Genomic DNA, 14897 nt, shown 5'->3' with positions numbered 1-14897 from the left:
GAAGCGACATAATTTTTTTGCCTTTCCGAGAGAATACTTAATTTCAATACATAGCTAAACCGTATATAAAGACTAAATAATTACTACTTTCCATAAAATGTATTAAACTCAATAATTTGTTTGTACGATTCAAGATTTATTCTACCTTAAATAATATCATTTAGACTGAGTAGATAATTCTAACATAATATTAGATATTGTGTAAAATGACCTCCCTTCTCAAATAACATATTTTATCGTACACTTGACGTTTCCCACATGTGTGCAAACTTCATTACTAGAGAATTGTGTCCGTATTCATCAACGTTTGAAGACTGAAATTTGTTATCGTTGGATTAGCACAGACTGTAATGAGGCTGTGCCTGAATGTGCAGTCTAAATCTACAAACCGCTCAGCAAAACTCCGCAAAGAACACAGTTATGACGAATTCAAGATAATCATTTTTATCACAAACATTTCACATTTTAAAAGCCATTATCGCACCCATTTTCAACAATCGTTGTATTATACTATACCACTTTTGTACCTCTAAAGGTTTATGAAAAAACAGAACAAAAAGTTTATTTTGATATACAAAATTTTAAGTAAGATTCTCAATGTCACGCATACAAATGAAATTAATTGTCAATGTTTTGGCATCACATGTAAAAGCTTTTACATTGTTAAAAGGAAGAAACAATTCCAACAAAAGAGATATACAAGTACAGCATGGGGCTGTATAGCTATTATATGATTTTAAAGGTTTTTCTATTGATGTATCTCACACATGATTCAAAGTCATGATGCTAGTATCACAACATTTGGAACATCCCTCGTAAGTGCACGATGTACCTGTGTTATTCATATTACATATTGTAAGCTGTTTTGAGTATAATTAGTTAGGTACACAGATATTTTGCCTGCAATAACTTTCAGCTAAATTCATACACATATATGTGTTGAATATGCCGATTTAGCTGGGTCGGACATATTCTATCTAGCATGACCCTGGGTCAGATATATTCTAATAGCATGATCACAGGATCCTAAATCGAATTAGTACGACCAGGAATTAAGATAAATCCATTTAGCTTTAAAACAATTTGAATTAGTACGACCCTGGGTCGGACACATTGCAATTAGTATTACCTTCTTTAGTACGACCCTGGTTCGGACATTTTCAAATTAGAATGACCTTATGTCGGACATATTCCAATTAGTATCACCCTCCAATATGTCTGACCCTGGGTCGTACTGAATATGAAATGACTTAAAGCTAATTTTCAGTTAGAGTCATACTAAATTGAATATGTCCAACCCTGGGTCGTACTAAATGAAATAGCTTTAAGTCAATTCTCAACCAGGGTCATACTATCCGACCCTGGGTCGTACTAAATAAAAGAACTTTAAATTGATTCTCAACCAGGGTCATACTATCCGACCCTGGGTCGTACTAAATAAAAGAACTTTAAATTGATTCTCAACCAGTGCCATACTAAATACATTTAGAATATGCCCGATCCTGAGTCTTAGTGAAGAGAATTTTCTTAAAGCTGAATCGGCATTTTCGACCCTAACGGTACATCAAACATATGCAACATAATTTTCGATGAATATAAGTGCATTGTTCATTTCATGTTGACAATATAAAGATAGAATATGAACTTATGCAATATTGTATTATGACGTATAGAATTGGGAATAAACAAGAGTTGCCGCTATATATTGACATATGTCTTTAAATTGACGTTTTTTATAATCTAGTTATTTTGGATAAAACATTGTTTAATTGCTGTGTATATCATTCCTAGAATAATAAACTACAGTATCGGCCTCTAGAAATGATGTGATTTTTACAACATGTGCAACGTATGTACCTCTAGAGAGGGGTTGTCACTTTAAAAGTTATAAACACTGAATGATCTCTAGATAGTACGACAACAAAAAATAAAAAGAAAATAATTAGCTATCTGGAAATTATTGCTGTATTTCTTAAGAAAGCTTCGAAACTTAGTTACCGACAGATTATATGTTATGGAAGCACTTAAAGCCTATTAACTACTAATTGTGGTGTACAGGAAGATAGGGAAGTTTTAATTGCCGGTGTACAGGAAGATAGGGAAGTTTTAATTGCCGGTGCAACATTAAATCATGTATTGATCCCGTTGAAAATTGACCCCATTGACCAATCAAAATTTAATGTTGAAATGTTGACGGGGTCAATTCTCAACGTTGAAAAAAGACCCATGGGGGTGGGGGGGGGGGGTCTATTTTCAACGGGGTCAGTATTTAATGTTACACTAGCGCGGCCCGAGTTCGATTCCCAACAGGGGAATAATTTTTTATTTCTCAGCATTTTAAGATCTAGTTTAGATAGTTTAGAAACAAAAACTCGTGTTTAAATGTTCATTATATGAATAAACTTCATTTTATTAAAAAAAAAAAAGATTATTTTAGCCAAAGTCTGGAGTCCAGTCCATTTCGTCATCCAGAGAATAACTATATTCGTTTGTGTTTCCATGATGGTACATGTAATAAACTGCAAGTATGTCACCTATATAAACGTTTAATTGAATTAATGTAGCAGTTTACATAATACTTGTATTTAATTAAGTTTAGACAACATTCATTCTCTCTAATTCAAAAGCGTTATATGCACAAAGTTTGCATTTGTGATATTAAAAAAATCAAATATCTACCAGATTCTATTTATACCTAGTTCTAAATATGTTCTAAATATGTTACTTCTTTTCATTAACATTGCATTTATTAATGCACTAAACATTCATCTATATTATGACCTAGCTTTTGTCACAATTCATATTCCTCACTCACTTGTTCTTATACAGTCTTAGCTTTTCGATGATAATCAAGCTGTAACTTTGAGAACACCCCTCGTGTTCTAGATCGTAAAGCTTTATACCTGTGCGTTTGATGTATGATAAACAATGGCAAGGGAAAAGACAAATATACATGCAGATAATTTACGATTGACAGCGAATTGAACTGATAGTCCTCTTTACGTTAAATGTAGGCGTGTTACGAAAATAAGTGAAGTTTAAATCTGGATTGTTAAGTATTTTTTGGATAAAAATGGCAGAACAGACTGATACTGAGGCAGTAAAGCAACGTGTGGTTGCCATAGCAATAGATGAGAGCGAAAACGCGAAATATGCGTACCAATGTAAGTACCCAGTTTATATTTCAAATACCTTTATATCAAAACAACCTGTAAACAATACGGTTCATTGCGAACTATTGTAAATTCGTGCTCTATATACACACTGGCCATAGCTTTCGCAGAAGCGGTGGTTCCAACGCCGTAGCGGTGGATGATTCGTCGCAGATAAATATGACCGGCTGACTACATTTAGTTTACGCTGTCATCGGTAAGTTTTCTAATGAGTTTTTCACGTTTGACTGAAAACAACCAGTGAGACAGGAGCCCACATGTGTACTCTTCCAGTCACAAACACTTGTTTAGTGCAATTCTTTGTCATTAATGTAAACACTTCTGTACAGTTCAGACAGTTTGACCAGTTAACGAACATTAAAGAAACAAGATACACCGTAATGCGTTGCAATTGTACCCACCGCACACTGCGTTTGAATAAGTCGACTGTTTTATATGCCTGCAATGAAAATTCACCGATTACGAAGGAATAGCTGTTGCTCGACAGTGTCATACTTGCGATTTGATGCAAACGTGCTCAGTGGTCGCTTTGTACAAGATTTTGCAATTTTTGATGGAAATTCTACAAAAACGGCAGTCACTGGTCAAACTGTACAGAAGTGTTTACATTAATGACTTTGCACTGAACAAGTGTTTGTGACTGGAAAAGTACACATGTCACGGGGCTCCTGTCTCACTGCTTGTTTTTGTCAAACGTGAAAAACTCATTAGAAAACTCACCTATGACAGCGTATACTCAGCCGGCCATATTTATCCACCGCTTCTGCGACGAATAATCCACCGCCGCGGCGTTGGAACCACCGCTTCTTCGAAAGCTATGGCCAGTGTGGTATACGAGATGGGCGAAATTTTTCCCAATAATAGTCTTCAAACGTTGGATATTGAAGGACAATCATCTAAGAAACAAAGATATGCAATAAAAGTCATAGGGCACCAGTATTGAAAAACAGTTATCTGCTCTTGAAAACGGCATCTCACCCCCCCCCCCCCCCCCCGACCCCCTCACCCATCCATATGGCAGGTTATGTCGTAGTGTGTTTATGACGTCATTTACATACTGTCAAATTATTATTATATTAAAGGCAAAATTTTAATACCCTTTAAAATAGATTACGTTCTAAAGTTTATGGTTAAGATGTAAAGCATAAGCTGGAAAAAGTAGAGAAATTATTTCAAGTACAGTCCAAATAAATATCTAAAAATGAATTAAATCCGCTATTTTGTTTTATGTTGCATTGAAAACAAAATGGCTTCCATTGTGATGAAGCTTTAAAATGTTCGTAAACTCTGTATTTCTTAGCCGAATTTGAAAATTCTTTCATTACCATAAATGGTTGAAGAAGATTTTTCATATGGAATTAACACTGAAACAACATTGCCCTTTTCTTTAAATTAACGTAAAACTAGTAAGTGATGGCGAGATAAAAGCGTGATTTAGCTAGGAAAAATGCAAAAATCGAACATTTAACAAAGGTATACTTATATTTTCAATAAAGGTTGTTTTATTAACGCCAGTCTTGAATATGAATCCTTTGAATATCGGCCATAACAGTGCTATGTACATGTTATTCCCCATTATGCTTCACTTGATTTGATAAATATTGATGATAAATTATTCACTGTGAAGCCTATCCAAGTTTTCAGATATCATGTATATCAACAAGTTATTTATATTCTGTGGATTTACATACGTTTAATCATAAATGCTAATAAACAATGTGTTAACATTATTTCAAAGTCTGAGATTTTCTGTGTTTTCCAGAATCTTTTTTTTTTTACTAAAGTGCTAGAAACTTTCACGGTGCTTTAAAAAGCTGTCTGAGGAAATAAAAGAACCTAAACAAGATAAAAGTACCCATTTAAACATTATTTTAACATTTAATGGATTTACATTAACATTGTTGATTTAAAAATTATCTTAAAAGGCAGAATTTATATTTGTTGGATAGCCTAAATTCAGTTTGGATTATATGTGAGCTTTGGAAAAAAATATTGATTGGATTTAAATTTGACCAGGTCTGGACAAGATTTGGGCTGTTCCTGAATATTAGAATTGGACTTCACGGAACACAAAGTTATGAAAGACTTTCATTATTCAGATTTACGATAGTAAGTTTGAACTCCAGGCGAGGTGTTTGTTATCCGTGACAGTTTGATAAAAGGCGTTTGACTGACCACTGATTCGAGTGGAGAAGTCAACAATTACTCGCGAAGAAGGTACAGAATCCAAGAGTACAGATTAAATTAAATACTGTTGGAAGATGACGCTAAATCCAAACACAAATAAAAAAACAAAACAGGTAAAACAGAAGTTGGGTAGATGGCTATCAATGAATGGTGGGTGGATGGTACTCAGGAAGCTGGGAAGATGGCTATCCGTGAAGCTCAGAAGGGATACTCTCTGGAAAGTTTAGAAGATGAATGTTGCGGGGATAGCTATCGAGATGTTTGGGATGATGGCTACTAGTGGATGTAGCCTCATGTAGGGATGCTGTCTAGAGATTTTGGAAGATGACAAATAGTGAATGCCGGTAGTGATACTCTCTTGCGGGTTGGGAAGATGGCTGTCAGTGGACGCTTGGGGATGCTACTCCGAATGATTGGGAAGATGTGTACAAAGTGGAATGGATACTACATATGCTACATGGGAAGCTTGTGAAGATGGATTGCAGAAATAGTTGGTAAAGCTAGTAATCAGTCTACTGGGACAGGGTTGATAAGCAGGTTACAGTGAGGAGAGAAAGGTTTGGAAGTCAGTGACAGTCTTGACCTTTCCACTTACACACTCTCTTCTGACATTTGTTTAGTTCCCGGCTAACCTCTTTTATCTGGTTTTGTTACAGATTATCTCGAAAATGTTCGGAAGGAAAATGACAAGGTCTATTTGCTACATTCAGTGGAAACCAACACAGTTCTTCACTCCTCGGGCTGGTACAGTTGTAAGTATATAGGTGTAATAAACATACCAGTAAAAATACCCTGTTCATTGCGCATCTGCTTTATTAAGGGAACAGGGTGGACTTATTCTTGAAACCGGTATAATGTACTGGTACAACAGGATTCTAAATTTTTGTGTGTAATTAAGATATATGCATGTGTATGAAAAAATATATGATTAATGTAAACACTAGCTATAGCTGTCTTCTTTATTTTATGTAAAATGATCAAACTTCCGTTGGCTCCACTGCGCGCCATGATCACCTTTTCATGTCTTTATGTCATTTTAGCAAAAAAATGGCCCTTTAATTAGGAAAAATCCCCTTAAACTCGAAATGCATCTGTTAGAATGAGTTTACATTAGTGGATAAATGTTGATAATCTACGTTTTCAGCACCTTATTCCTTTGACCATGAAGTGTTGATGAAAATGTTGGATGACGAAAGAGAGATCATCAAGCGTAAACTTCAGAAGTTCGCCACTCTACTTCAACAAGCTGGGGTAAGTAGATTACTCAACATCGGCTGTATATGAATGCAGAGTAGTATAAACGCAGTTTGGTAGTGACTACCATGCACCGCAAAATCATACATATCTTTGTTTCTTAGATTTAGTAAGTATCATGGAAGGTTCTTTTCCCAATAATAGAAAACGATAAAAAAAATGTAAATTCCGAGCGTGTGAAAATATGTTTGTTTAGCGGTTTGGCGCCGTTTTTCAATAGTATTTCAGTAACGGCAGACAGTAGCCTAATCAGTTTTCCTTGATTTTTACAATACAAGTAACAGCCTGTTCCCCGCAAGTAAACTGACAACTTCTGCGTATGAATTAGAAGTGGAGGATGAAATGACTTCAGACAAATTGTGTTGCATCAAATCGTCACAGAAAACATTATCCTACCGCGGTGACGGAACTCGCTACTCTGTGGTCTGTAGACCTGCGTTCTCCCTTTTGGTTTAAACATATTTTATTAGCGAGATAGTTTACAAAATACATATACAACTGAATTGTTTTCAGTGTGTAAGGGGCCTTAAACTGTCCCTTAACCTTAGCATTGTTATATTTATCTTTTTGGAATGAGGTTGTTGCGGGGGTAGGGGTTGTAGTACTAACATTTTCAGATTTTCAGGCATAACAGTGCATTGCTCATTTTGCGAATTACGTGTATTGTTAACACAAACAATAGACTTACTTTATATCTCGATATCAAAAATCACTATAAACAGTGTCTGCAAATAACTATATGTATTTACATATCGTTCAGTTTTAGATAACAACTGGTCATAACTGGAAGCATAATTTACTCCCTTCAAAAATTTGACTTTGATGTTAGAAAAGAGGTGATATATATCTGTGCAACATACAGCCATTCCCGTTCTTAAAACCACTTGTCATAGACATGTCATAAATCATTTTGGCACTTGATGATATTAGCGACATAAAAGTGTTGCTAAACATGTTGCAAATGGAAGAAATTATTCTTCTACGTTTGTACAATCTGCGCAAGTGAGAAAGATAACAAGGGAATTCAAGTGACTCTGATCATTCTTGTATCACATTATGTAAGTGACACTGATCATTCTTGTATCACATTATGTAAGTGACACTGATCATATATGTATCACATTATGTAAGTGACACTGATCATTCTTGTATCACCTTATGTAAGTGACACTGATCATATATGTATCACATTATGTAAGTGACACTGATCATTCTTGTATCACCTTATGTAAGTGACACTGATCATATATGTATCACATTATGTAAGTGACACTGATCATTCTTGTATCACCTTATGTAAGTGACACTGATCATATATGTATCCCATTATGTAAGTGACACTGATCATTCTTGTATCACCTTATGTAAGTGACACTGATCATATATGTATCGCATTATGTAAGTGACACTGATCATATATGTATCGCATTATGTAAGTGACACTGATCATATATGTATCGCATTATGTAAGTGACACTGATCCTTATGTAAGTAACACTGATCATATATGTATCGCATTATGTAAGTGACACTGATCATATATGTACCGCATTATGTAAGTGACACTGATCATATATGTATCGCATTATGAAAGTGACACTGATCATATATGTATCGCATTATGTAAGTGACACTGATCACATATGTATCGCATTATGTAAGTGACACTGATCACATATGTACCGCATTACGTAAGTGACACTGATCACATATGTATCACATTACGTAAGTGACACTGATCACATATGTACCGCATTACGTAAGTGACACTGATCACATATGTACCGCATTACGTAAGTGACACTGATCACATATGTACCGCATTGCGTAAGTGACACTGATCACATGTGTACCGCATTACGTAAGTGACACTGATCACATATGTACCGCATTACGTAAGTGACACTGATCACATGTGTATCACATTATGTAAGTGACACTGATCACATATGTATCACATTATGTAAGTGACACTGATCATTCTTGTACCACCTTAATATGTAAGTGACACTGATCATATATGTATCACATTATGTAAGTGACACTGATCATTCTTGTATCACATTATGTAAGTGACACTGATCATTCTTGTATCGCATGATGTAAGTGACTCTGATCATATATGTATCGCATTATGTAAGTGACACTGATCATATATGTATCGCATTATGTAAGTGACACTGATCATATATGTATCATATTATGTTAGTGACACTGATCATTCTTGTATCACATTATGTAAGTGACACTGATCATTCTTGTATCACATTATGTAAGTGACACTGATCATTCTTGTATCACATTATGTAAGTGACACTGATCATTCTTGTATCACATTATGTAAGTGACACTGGTCATATATGTACCATATTATGTAAGTGACACTGATCATATATGTATCGCATTATGTAAGTGACACTGATCATATATGTATCACATTATGTAAGTGACACTGATCATTCTTGTATCACATTATATAAGTGACACTGATCATATATGTACCACATTATGTAAGTGACACTGATCATATATATACCACATTATGTAAGTGACACTGATCACATTATGTAAGTGACACTGATCATATATATATACCACATTATGTAAGTGACACTGATCATATATGTATCACATTATGTAAGTGACACTGATCATATATGTATCGCATTATGTAAGTGACACTGATCACATTATGTAAGTGACACTGATCACATATGTATCACATTATATAAGTGACACTGATCATATATGTACCACATTATGTAAGTGACTCTGATCATATATGTACCACATGATGTAAGTGACACTGATCATTCTTGTGTTACATTATGTAAGTGACACTGATCATATATGTACCACATTATGTAAGTGACACTGATCATTCTTGTATCACATTATGTAAGTGACACTGATCATATATGTACCACATTATGTAAGTGACACTGATCATATATGTACCACATTATGTAAGTGACACTGATCATATATGTATCACATTATGTAAGTGACACTGATCATATATGTATCACATTATGTAAGTGACACTGATCATTCTTGTATCACTTTATGTAAGTGACATAGATCATTCTTGTATCACATTATGTAAGTGACACTGATCATATATGTACCACATTATGTAAGTGACACTGTTCATATATGTATCACATTATGTAACAGTAAGTGACACTGATCATATATGTATCTTATTATGTAAGTGACACTGATCATATATGTATCACATTATGTAAGTGACACTGATCATTCTTGTAGCACATTATGTAAGTGACACTGATCATATATGTATCACATTATGTAAGTGACACTGATCATATATGTACCACATTATGTAAGTGACACTGATCATATATGTATCACATTATGTAAGTGACACTGATCATATATGTACCTTATTATGTAAGTGACACTGATCATATATGTATCACCTTATGTAAATGACACTGATCATATATGTATCACATTATGTAAGTGACACTGATCATATATAAATCACATTATGTAAATGACACTGATCATATATGTATCACATTATGTAAGTGACACTGATCATTCTTGTACCACCTTATGTAAATGACACTGATGATATATGTATCACATTATGTAAGTGACACTGATCATTCTTGTATCACCTTATGTAAATGACACTGATCATATATGTATCATATTATGTAAGTGACACTGATCATATATGTATCACATTATGTAAGTGACACTGATCATATATGTATCACATTATGTAAATGACACTGATCATATATGTATCACATTATGTAAGTGACACTGATCATTTTTGTGCCACACTGTGTTAGTGACACTGATCATTCTTGTACCACCTTAATATGTAAATGACACTGATCATATTATATCACATTATGTAAGTGACACTGATCATATATGTACCACATTATGTAAGAGACACTGATCATATATGTATCACATTATGTAAGTGACACTGATCATATATGTATCACATTATACTGATCATATATGTATCACACTATGTAAGTGACACTGATCATATATGTATCACATTATACTGATCATATATGTATCACATTATGTAAGTGACACTGATCATATGTGTATCACCTTATGTAAATGACACTGATTATATATGCACCACATTATGTAAGTGACACTGATCATTCTTGTACCACACTGTGTTAGTGACACTGATCATTCTTGTACCACACTGTGTAAGTGACACTGATAATTCTTGTTCCACATTATGTAAGTAATTCTGGTGATTCTTGTGCCACATTATGCAAGTGACACTGATCATTCTTGTACCGCATCAAGTTATGCAGGTCTTTTATGCTGGGCAAAGGTCATTCCGAATATTACATTATGAATGTTTGGGTCTTCGTGCCCGAGCGGTTATGGCGGTTACTGAGTCCTCACCACTGTAGGTTCGCAGCTCGCACATGGAGTGTAGAAAATTCTTTTTATGTGATGAAGCCATCCAACTGACTTTCGGGAGGTCGATGGTTCTACTCAAGTGCCCAACCCCTCTGCTTGTCTGAATAATGCCCGGAGGGGCAGCTATGGTCTTCCTGCTAAATTAAAAGCTGAAAAGTTGCCAGTTGTGACATTCATCAAAACGAAAATCATGCATTATGCAAATGACAAATGTCGGTCCTTCATTCCACGGTATAAGCTACACAGATCATTACTGCACTGTATTGACGATACTGGTTCCATATTTTGCAGGCGATACAAATATATATACATGTATATCATTTTTCCTCTGTATTATACAAGTTCCACATTTAATTCTGTAGCAGTCACTGTTTTGTAAATGTGCACAAGTCATTGTATCATGTTATGCAGGGGACATAGATATTGCACGGACTAAGCAGGTAACATTGACGATTCTGGGGACATTAATAGGTGACACAGGAAACCTTTTACCACCTTTTGCACTGATCACAGGCAATTCTTTAGTCATACTTATCCCTCTTGACTTTCACTAGTAGCACTAGTCCTCTTGTGCCACATTATGTAAGTCTGTGTCACTTGCATTTTATATGCAAAATTTATCTATGTCATATATACCATTATGGAAGTGACACAGATCTTTCTTTTTACCAAAATATGGAAGTAACACTGATCATTCTTGCATCACATTATGGAAGTGACACAGATCATTCTTGCACCAGATTATGGAACTGACACAGATCACTCTTGCATCACATTATGGAAGTGACACAGATCATTCTTAAATCAACTTATGGAAGTGACACCGATCATTCTTATACCAGATTATGAAAGTGACACAGATCACTCTTGCATCACATAATGGAAGTGACACAGGTCGTTCTTGTACCACACTTTGTAAGTGACTCAGATAATATTTTCATTACATCATCATGGTAAGTGACACGGGTAATATCATTGCCATATAATGGGTTGTGACACAGGCAAATTCTTCCCCAGTATTATGCAAATGACTGATAACTCCGCACTAGTTAAGTAACACAGACCATCATTATCTTATTTTTCAGGTTGATGGTACTGTAAAGAGTATCCATGCAGAATCGCCTGGTCACGGTATCTGCAAGGCTGCAGAAGACATTGGTGCCACTATTATCGTCATTGGGACCCGAGGAATGGGCAAAATAAGACGTACATTTCTGGGGAGCGTCAGTGACTATGTTCTACATCACGCGCACATTCCGGTGTTGATATGTAAACACGCGAGTGACCATCACCACGATCAGCATCATGATAAGGACAAATAGTTAATATAAAAACACTAAAGATATTTATACGAAACTTTGTTTATACGCATACATTAATCAGTCTATTATTATTTTCCCCCGGGGTGTAATATAAGATTCACTTTGACCCTCCCATCCCGTCCCATCATCTCAGGAATCCATACCCATATCAATGTTTAAACTTACAATATCTCTTTAAAACCATAAGACAAGCTCATATACCAGTTCTTGATTTTTGTTTCGATGAAATTATTTCCCCTTTCCTCTTAGAAATGCCTAAAAGACTAGCTTTTTTTTCTCAGTGTTTGTGAAACCTATTCGTGCATTTGACCTAAACTGGATAACTTTAGTTTATACACCAAGTTCCATAACTCTGCCTTTCATTTTCACAAACTTCTTGCCAATTTTTAAATAGAAAATATGGCAAGATTGAGTTTTTTCTGTGGATATCTTTGAAATCAGTTAATATATTTGCACTAGAATGTCAATGTCGTAAGTCAAGTTAACATAGCAGGTCCGACAACTCTGCTTTATTCAGAATTATTTTCATTTTTGCACTTGTCCCAAAACTGTTCTTTCAATATTTTATAAACCTATGTATGTACTGGATTAACTTGGATCATGGTGCAGCTATACACTTTAAGTCGCGTTAAGTATTTTAATTTGACAAAGATATTCCCGAATTTAAAAAAATGGACCTAGAAAACGTCTTAGAATTTTCTTTAAATAGCTCTGAAACCAATGGGGGTATTTCATTGGAACTTGATATAACCTTTAAATTTAGACAGCAAGACGACATAAGATTTCCCAAAATTTGGATGTTTTATACAACATTGAAAGGCTAAATAACAATAAATCTACCCTGAATAATAACGAGGTTATCTTCTTTTTGTACCTTTTTTAATCTTTATCATAAATTGCAATAACTTTAAGTCAAATGAATGGAATCTAGTATCTTTACACAGTGATATATAACAATGAACGGAAATGAAGAGTAAAAGACCCACAAGTATATCATAAATTTATATAATATTTTCATATTTTTAAGACATTACTTCCAATCCAAAGAAGGAAATTCGAATTAGCTTGATACAGTTGTAGATGAAAATAAAATAATCTGAAAAACAAAACAAAAAGTTTCTCCTAAATAAAGATAATACCGGGTATTATCTCCCAGATTGAACATAAAAGGTGCAATGAGTAGCAATCAAAAGATACAGTGAGGGTTATTTATTATAGCCTGTTCAAATGAGGTTTTTAGTCGGAATATGAATCACATTAAATGATAGTTTTAGTTGCATTACAAAGAAAACAGTGAGGATAAAGCTTTTAATCTGTAATTTATACAAACACTTCATTCCGCGTGGCCTTCGGTCCATCATTTTTGTACGGACTGGTATTTGACTCAACCGACGTTCCATAAGCTGGATTTAATGGCGGAGGGACACCTTTCAGTTACAGACCGGTATTTGGCTCAACTGATCTTCTATATGGTGGCCTTAACGATGGAGAAACACCTTCCTCATGTCCTTTACACTGGCAACTGTCGTTAGAGACCTTTGAAATAAATATCGCTGCCATTAAATCCTCTCAAATAGCACTTTCTGAAAAGAAAAGAAAAACAATATCTCTTATCTCTGACTCTAAAACGTGCTTAAAGAGAAAAGGGTTTTCTTAGAAATTATCAGTGTCATTATAAAAACGAAATAAGCTTTGTTACAGATTACTTGATCTCAACAGACTTTGTAAGTATACTTTCCTTCAGTGCCTCATTTCATGCACAGACTGGTATTTAACTCAACCGACATTCCACAAGCCAGTTTTAATGGTTGGGACGACTTCCATGTGTCTTTTTGTGCACAATTCTGTTTAGAATGGTACTAGTATTTGACTCGACAAGCCGATTTTAATGGTGGAGTGACACCTTCCGTGTGTCTTGGTGTGGATCATTTCAATTGACCTTCCACAAGCCGGCTTTAATGGTTGATGGACACCTTCCATGTGTCTTTGTGTGCACCATTTCATGAACAAACTGGTATTTGACTCAACCGACCTTGCATTTAAGCCGGCTTTAATGGTGGAGGGACACCTTTAATGTCTTCCTTCGCACCATTTCAGACTAGTATTTGACACAACCGACCATCCACAAGCCGGCTTTAATGGTGGGTGACACCTTCTGTGTGTCCTTCAATGCACCATTTCATGCACAGGCTGATATTTGACTCAGTCAACCTTCCATAAGTCGGCTTTAATGGCTGGTGACACCTTCCGCGTGTCCTTCAATGCACCATTTCATGCACAGACTGGTATTTAACTCAGTCAACTTTCCAAAAGTCGGCTTTAATGGCTGGTGACACCTTCCGCGTGTCCTTCAATGCACCATTTCATGCACAGACTGGTATTTGACTCAATTATCCTTCCATAAGCCGGTGTAATGAAGTATTTCGACCCCCATAGAATAACGACACCCCGGTCATTATTCTATAGAAAATGTGACTCCTTTCCTGTAAAATATTGACTCCCCTTATAAAAAAAACTGACTCCC

The 14897-nt window shown here is 35.2% G+C and overlaps 1 protein-coding gene across 1 annotated transcript; it reads left to right on the top strand.

Moving 5' to 3' along the window:
* Nucleotides 1–2866: 2866 nt before the first annotated feature.
* LOC128547846 (universal stress protein Sll1388-like) lies at nucleotides 2867–13225 on the top strand. The gene is made up of 4 exons (XM_053521330.1): nucleotides 2867–3164; nucleotides 6017–6112; nucleotides 6505–6611; nucleotides 12137–13225. Exons 1-4 carry the CDS (start codon nucleotides 3074–3076, stop codon nucleotides 12371–12373), a joined length of 531 nt encoding a protein of 176 aa, XP_053377305.1. The 5' UTR covers nucleotides 2867–3073; the 3' UTR covers nucleotides 12374–13225.
* The last annotated feature ends 1672 nt before the right edge of the window (nucleotides 13226–14897 follow it).

Source organism: Mercenaria mercenaria, chromosome 13, assembly GCF_021730395.1.
Source record: "Mercenaria mercenaria strain notata chromosome 13, MADL_Memer_1, whole genome shotgun sequence".
In the NCBI taxonomy this organism is placed as follows: Eukaryota; Metazoa; Mollusca; class Bivalvia; order Venerida; family Veneridae; genus Mercenaria; species Mercenaria mercenaria.
The sequence above is the reverse complement of the archived record's forward strand: the minus strand, read 5'-3'. Positions and strand labels throughout refer to the sequence as shown.